Here is a 7,298-nt window from a genome sequence, read left to right as displayed (position 1 = left end):
AGAATTGATGACAAGATCAAGCCGAGAAGAGGGGATTTCCCTGTGGCCAAAAGAAGAGTATCCCGGCGACCGCTGCCAGCCTCTGGAATCTCTGCGGCAATTCATTCTCTGGCTTTTCTCTCCCCTCCCAGATTCTTATCGATCAGAACACAGTGGAGATTGTAGTGAGTACGTAGCTGGTGGAGGCTACACCAATGACACCAACAACTTGCCTTCTTGCTGCCTCCCATGCAGAGTTTGTAAATCAGGTACAGAATGTGTGGGCCCCTCGCCCAGAAGTGAGGGTGGGGCAATGAGGTGGGAGTTGTAGCCGATGTGAGTCAGGGAACCAAGTTCCAGCCCAACTTGCTCTTCATCATACCCTGTTCCATGATTGTGACTTCGGTTGATAAAATAAAACAGAAAGAAATCGTATTCATAATGCATGCCACCTGGTAGTGCAAACTGTCAGCTGCAAGAGGGTGGGGGCATCATTATAGCACAGAGAAGGCCTGGCCGAGTCGACAGGGCTGGGTTTCAGCGGTGGCAAGGGCCTGCTCTGGGGCCAGTCTCTCTCCCCGGGCTTTATGCTCCCGGCAGGTGCTCAGCCTCACTCAGCCTTCAGGTTCTCAGGCCCCTTTCTCCTCCCCAGCAGGCTGGGTTTTTGGGAAGTCACACAAGGGCTCCTCTCCTTGCAGAGTCCCTCAAATGTCCCTGCGCCTTTTTTGCTACTGACCATGTGATCAGAATGGTGTTTTTCCCCTAATCTGATGTAATAAATAATGAATCGTGGTCCTTTTTATTACTCTGAGTATTGGTGACAGCCGAAGGGTGGGTGTCCTGTGTGAGCCCCAAGTGTGCTGGTGCGGAACCAGCCCTCAGAACTCCTTGGTGAACCAAGTTGAGCTGAGCTGAGTGGGAGGGGGTCGGGGTGGTGAGGAAGGGTCGAGGGACACGTCAGGGAAACACATTCCCAAAGCCTTGTGCTCTGTCATCAGATGAAGTAGAGCGAAGTCCCTGCAACAGGACCAGGAACACAGTGTGTGAGTGCAACCCAGGCACCTTCCGGGAAGAAGAGTCCCCCGAGATGTGTCGTAAATGCAGCACACGGTGAGACAGCAGCCAGGGGCTCCCAGCAGCCCCAAGGAACCCCCAGGAACCAGGAACCTCAAAAAGACCTGAGTCTCCTTGTGCCTGTATCTCCCCCGGACCCCATGGTGCCTCCTCTCCCATGGGGCATCCCTGACCATGTGAGGTCTTCTGAGCCTGCAGTGGCCCCTCCTGGTCCATCTGACCGTCCCCACCACCGCCTTCTGCAGTGGCCCTCTCCTGCCTCTCCAGCACAAGTCCCCTTGGCCAGGCTGACTTGTTCGCTGGTCTCAGGAGGCCGTGACTTAAGAACCCATCAGAGAGGTGCAGGAAATATTTTATCTTGAAATCATAAGAAAATAATGACATAGAATCCAGCCAGCGTTGTATTTATACTTAAACTAATTGAGTCCTAAAATGTAACTTTTAATATTTGCTTTTAATGTAAGAAGACAGAAATGCCCACAGCCCGCTAAAGGCTTAATAAGGCCATGGGTGGAGCTCCCTTAAGTTCCCATGAGGACCTGAGCCAACCCAGCTGGCCTCACCCTGGCCTCACCCTTGGACTTGGTAGCACACCCCTGTAATCCCAGCTGCTTGGGAGGCTGAGGCAGGAGAATGGCATGAACACAGGAGGTGGAGGTTGCAGTGAACTGAGATTACACCACTGCACTGATTTCTCAATAAGACCTGTCCTTTTCCTATTTGGGTTTTAAGGGCCAAGAGTAATTTGCTCCCTCCCTGTGTGTACCCAGGTGCCCCAGTGGGATGGTTCCAGTCAGTAAGTGTACGCCAGAGAGTGACATCAGATGTGAAGAAAAATCAGGTACAAAGCCCACTGGGGAAGCCCCAGCTGCGGAGGAGACAGTGACCACCGGCCTGGGGACTCCTGTCTTTTCCTGTCTTTTCTCAGGCAATGGACTTGTGTTGGTGATTTCACTTATAATTGTTGCGATTCTTCTGGTTGTGTTCATATCGATTATCTGTTGGTGGATCTGCTCAGGTAGGTGCTGGCTGAGGACAGGGATGCTGGGCACTCTCTGCCCTGGCTCCTCCTGTTCACACAGACAGAATCGCCCACCTCTGCCCCAAGTCCTGGTGTCTCCATCCTGGCATCTCCGTCCTGGCTCTATCTTCCTCCTTGTGATCACCCCCATCTCCCCATCCTGTGCACCACGCAGGACCTTGGTCTTATCAGTCCCTCTCCCAGGGCTGGGGTCCCCTCATCTCCCAGTCAAGTCTGAGAGGGCAGGGCCACTTCCTCCTATGTTCAGGCCCAGCCAGGAAGGGGACAGTCAGCTCCTCAACTGGGTGACAAGGGTCAGGACGAGATGTGGTCAGGGGATTTATTTAGCTTTGGTCAGAGCAGAACACAGCAGAACACAGAGACTGTCCACATGTTTTTACTCCACTTCCCCTTATACTCCCCGTCCTGAGGGAGTTCCCGAGTTGGCAAGGCCTCATGTGGATCCCAGGCCCGGGGCTCCTTGTCCAGTGTCCTAGCCCCCAGCCCACCCCTGCCCAACACTGCCCTCTAAGGAGGAGTGCTGCATGGGCCCTTCCCTGCCCACTGAGGAAACTCCTTTCTCTTCTAGGTCGTGGAAGAGGCTTCAAGTGCATGGACAGCGTAAGTTGATTTCTCCAGGAGCTAGGGGCATCCGGGGCTCAGGAACTGCCCCCTGCCCACAGTATAGCCCGGGTGGGTGGGTTCCATGTTCTCACGGCTGCCCTGAGTCTCTGAAGTGGCCTGGATGCTGCAGATTGATTTTTGGGGACACAGGCCATTTGGAGCATCACACAGGCTGGCAGGCCATGCTGTGGCCATGTCCCTTCCTGTAGCCTGGGTGGCACCCTCACCCAACCTATACCCTGGGGATGGGGGTGAGTCCCTGAGCACAGCACCAGGGCCTGACCCCAGCAACAGGTCCTGGGTGTACTAAGCCTGGACTTCCTGGGGTGACCTCATTGGGAGGGGGTAGGGGCAGGAGGTCCAGCTGTGCCCTGGGGACGCAGTGGGGAGCCCTGGGTGTAGGCTTCTACATTGGCTCTTTGCCTTCCTAAGATCTGTTCCTTCGGCTGGTGTCCTCTACGAGGGCCTGAGGCTAAGGACAATGACCACAACGAGATTCTGAGCAATGCAGACTCACTGTCCACTTTCGCTTCTGAGGAGCTAATGGAAAGCCAGGAGCCAGCAGATTTGACAGATGTCATTGTACAGACCCCCGGGGAGGCACAGTCTCTGCTGGTGAGTCGGGGTCGGGCCTCTTCAAGACCTTATAGGCAGAGAGCGAGGGCCGTGCCTCAGTTCTCCTGGCCAAGGGGGACGTGGAACCTGAGGGAGATGGGACTGCAGGGAACGGGGCTGCATGGGAAGAATGAGCCGCCCTCACAAGGGCACAGCCACTCTGCAGGACATCTGCTTGGTAGTCCCTGTCCTGTCCTTGCTGTGTCCTCAGAACCTGGAGCTCCACAGGCATAGAGTGGGGGTCACAGTGTTCATTGATGACTGAATGATGGCTGCCCGGTCTCCACTTTGTGCTCCTAACAGAACTCAGGAGCCCTTGCTCTTAACAGCAGGGGTTTAAAATTTACTCTGAAATTAGTGTTGCATCAAATAGATTTGAATGTAAATCTCTGTCCAGATTTCTGAGTATGGTTGTATGGAGACTTCTAAGAAGAAGTATGATTTCCAAGTCAGCGTGTAGAAGTGTTGCTTACTGTGCACACGCACATACACACACATGCACGTACACACAGGTACACACATATGCATGCACACACACGCACACAGCCGCCTAGTGTTGGATTGTACCAGTTCATGTGTTTTGATCTGACATCATTTTTTTTTTTTTTTTGTATTTAGGAAAACATTACAAACATTTCTTTTCTTTATTTTTGAGATGGAGTCTCGCTCTGTCACCCAGGCTGGAATGCAGTGGCACAATCTTGGTTCACTGCAACTTCACCTCCTGGGTTCAAGCGATTCTCCTGCCTCAGCTTCCAGAGTAGCTGGGACTGCAGGTGCATGCCACCACACCCAGCTAATTTTTTGTATTTTTAGTAGAGATGGGGTTTTACCGTGTTCGCCAGGATGGGCTTGATCTCGTGATCCGCCTGCCTTGGCCTCCCAAAATGCTGGGATTACAGACAGGAGCCACTGTACCTGATCTTAAATGAACACTTCTTTGTTTTGACAGTTTTTGCATAAAATCAGTGTCTTGTCTACAGAGTCTTTATGAAAAGACATGCTCTCCTACCTGTGCTGTTTCTCACATTCAGACAATAGATTCCTGATTTCTTGCCCATTTTTGTTCTAATATTTTCCGATGTAGAAGCCTTAATTTTTAACCAGGGAAATCTGTAGATGTATTTACTTCTTCATTGCTCATTACTGTAGAAAGACATTTCCCCAACACAAGACGAACTTCTCTAACTTGTGATGGAGCTATTTTTTCAATGATGTGATTTTTGTGTGTAACTATAAAATCTAAATGGAACTTGTTTTGTGTTTCAATGCAAAGCAAGGCACTTCCTGAATTGTTCTAGTCACTGTCTGGTTTTTCCAACCCCATTGAGCCACTGATTCTCCTGTTTCCCTCTGCTTTGGGTCCCTCCTTGATCAGAGGTTAAATGCTCATCTAGACCATGATCTCCTTCCTTCCACCTAGGCTGTTCCATTCTTGCATTAGTATCCATTTATTCTAACTAAAAATGTAAAAAACAAGCAAACATTAAAAAGGCCAGTCATCTCTCCAGCTTGATTAAGTGCTTTGACATTTTCAAGAGAAGTTTCCTATACTTAAAGTGAGAAAATTTAAACTATCAGCCAGGTGCAGTGGCTCACGCCTGTAATCCCGGCACTTTGGGAGGCCGAGGCGGGCGGATCACCTAAGCTCAGGAGTTCGCAACCAGCCTGGGCAACACAGTGAAACCCTGTCTCTACTAAAATACAAAAAATTAGCCGGGCATGGCATCGTGCGCCTGTTATCTCAGCTACTTGGGAGGCTGAAGCAGGAGAATTGCTTGAACCTGGGAGGCAGAAGTTGCAGTGAGGTGAGATAACACCATTGCACTCAAGCCTGGGCAACAAGCAAGACTCCACCTAAAAACAAAAACAAAATTTAAACTCTTGAAAGGTACCCAGTGAATAGAGCATCCTCCACTCCTCTGCAGTGCCCTGGGTCTTTTTCCTCAAATAACTATGAGAAATCATTTCCTGTTAATTCTTTGTCCAAATCATGTATCAGTGTATCTGTATTAAAAAGACATTATATTATACACTGGTGGTCCCCAACCTTTTTGGCACCAGGGACCAGTTTTGTGGAAGACAATTTTTCTTGGAGTCTTGCACTATTGTCCAGGCTGACAGAGGCTCGCCTGGAGTGCAGTGGCATGATCTCATCTCACTGCAACTTCCACCTCCCAGGTTCAAGCAATTCTTCTGTCTCAGCCTCCCAAGTAGCTGGGAGTACAGGCACGCGCCACCATGCCCAGCTAATTGTTCTGTAGTTTTAGTAGAGATGGGATGGGGTTTCACCATGTTGGCCAGGATGGTCTCAATCTGACCTTGAGATTCGCCTGCCTTGGCCTCCCAAAGTGCTGGGATTACAGGTGTGAGCCACTGCACCTGGCCGGAAGACAATTTTTCTATGGACTGGGAGGTGGAGGTGGTTTGGGGATGACTGAAGCACATTGCACTTATCGTGCACTTTATTCTGATTACCTTGTAATATGTAATGAAATAATTATACAATTCATCATACTGTAGAGTCAGTGGGAGCCCTAATCTTGGTTTTTTTTTTTTTTTTTCCCTGCAACTAGATGGTCCCATCTGAGGGTGATGGGAGACAGTGACATATCAGACATAAGATTCTCATAAGGAGCATGTGACCTGACCCCTTACATGCACAGTTCACAATAGGGTTCATGCTCCCCTAAGAATCTGATGCCACTGCTGATCTGACAGGGGGTGGCACTGAGGTGGTAATGCCTGCAATGGAGAGTGGCTATGAGCTGTGGGGGACCAGAGGGTTTTTTTCCAACTCCATGGTGACCCAAGAGGGAAAGTGACAGGCTGCAGGTCTCAGGGCTGGCTGGTGGTCAGGGTCAGTACTAGACTGCAGGACTCCTGACTCAGACTAAGGCGTTCCCCATTGTGTGTTACAGAGACCGGCAGAAGATAAAGGGTCTCAGAGGACAAGGATGCTGGTTCTACCAAATGGTGCTGACCCTACTGAGAGTAAGTGTTTTGCTGCTGGAGATGCAGCAGGAATGGAGGGACTAAGGACAGTGTTCTAACTGGTGTCCCAATTGCAGAGGGTGCTCTTCCAGAGCAATCCATGCCAGAAACTGGGGGTTCTATGTTACAGACCATCAAGACCCTAAATTATCTTCTCCCGTCTCTTCTCCTCACTCTACCTCATCCTCTCTGCACCCTATTGACAGCACTAACCACTCCGTCCATCCCCTCATTCACCTCCTCTCTCCTCCTTTGCTGTTCAGGACTTCTTGAGGGGCTGTCCTCTCCTGCATGGCACCGCTGACTTCAGTGGGCTAATGAGCTCTTGATCTGTGCCTAAGCCCAATTTGCAGCACTGTTGTATAAACAATATGCCAATACCAAAGACTTGATACAAGAAAGTGGAAACTATTTCACTCATTATTTTGTTAGTGAAACACCAGAGGTTGGGTCTAGGTCTTGGTGCTCAGAGAGCCAATCATTGAGACAAGTATTGACAAGGAAGAAGGCTTTAATTGGGTGCTGCAGCCAAGGAGAGGAGAGCTCAGTCTCAAATCCATGTCCAGGACTGACTAAAAGGAAGGGTTTATGGAGTAGGGATAAAATGTAACAATGTGTAACAAAACAGGAACTAGGGAGGGGCAAGGAAGCAATCAAGATGAAGGAGGGGTCCAGCATATCACTGGTTATAGTGATCTGGTGAGTTTCCGAGGCCTGAAGGTCATTTCCTGAAAAAGGAATTCAGATATAACAAATGTAAGATTCGAGCTTTAAGAACGGAAAGGTCAATTTTTATGTTTATTTAAAAAACAAACAAACAGGCTGGGCGTGGTGGCTCAAGCCTGTAATCCCAGCACTTTGGGAGGCCGAGGTGGGTGGATCACAAGGTCAAGAGATCGAGACCATCCTGGTCAACATGGTGAAACCCCGTCTCTACTAAAACTACAAAAAATTAGCTGGGCATGGTGGCGCGTGCCTGTAATCCCAGCTA

The 7,298-nt window shown here is 50.0% G+C and overlaps 1 protein-coding gene across 1 annotated transcript in view; it reads left to right on the top strand.

The window, feature by feature from the left end:
• TNFRSF10A (TNF receptor superfamily member 10a) overlaps nucleotides 1-7,298 on the top strand; it is a 33,458-nt gene that overhangs the window by 17,922 nt on the left and 8,238 nt on the right. Inside the window, exons 3-9 of the mRNA XM_017549733.2 lie at nucleotides 132-248; nucleotides 978-1,089; nucleotides 1,824-1,894; nucleotides 1,982-2,071; nucleotides 2,664-2,695; nucleotides 3,131-3,313; nucleotides 6,235-6,307. Of these exons, the coding sequence (XP_017405222.1) occupies nucleotides 132-248; nucleotides 978-1,089; nucleotides 1,824-1,894; nucleotides 1,982-2,071; nucleotides 2,664-2,695; nucleotides 3,131-3,313; nucleotides 6,235-6,307 (678 nt within the window). The remainder of the gene's footprint in view (nucleotides 1-131; nucleotides 249-977; nucleotides 1,090-1,823; nucleotides 1,895-1,981; nucleotides 2,072-2,663; nucleotides 2,696-3,130; nucleotides 3,314-6,234; nucleotides 6,308-7,298) is intronic.

The sequence above is a fragment of the Cebus imitator genome, unplaced genomic scaffold (genome assembly GCF_001604975.1).
Source record: "Cebus imitator isolate Cc_AM_T3 unplaced genomic scaffold, Cebus_imitator-1.0 Scaffold221, whole genome shotgun sequence".
Taxonomy (NCBI): Eukaryota; Metazoa; Chordata; class Mammalia; order Primates; family Cebidae; genus Cebus; species Cebus imitator.
The sequence above is the reverse complement of the archived record's forward strand: the minus strand, read 5'-3'. Positions and strand labels throughout refer to the sequence as shown.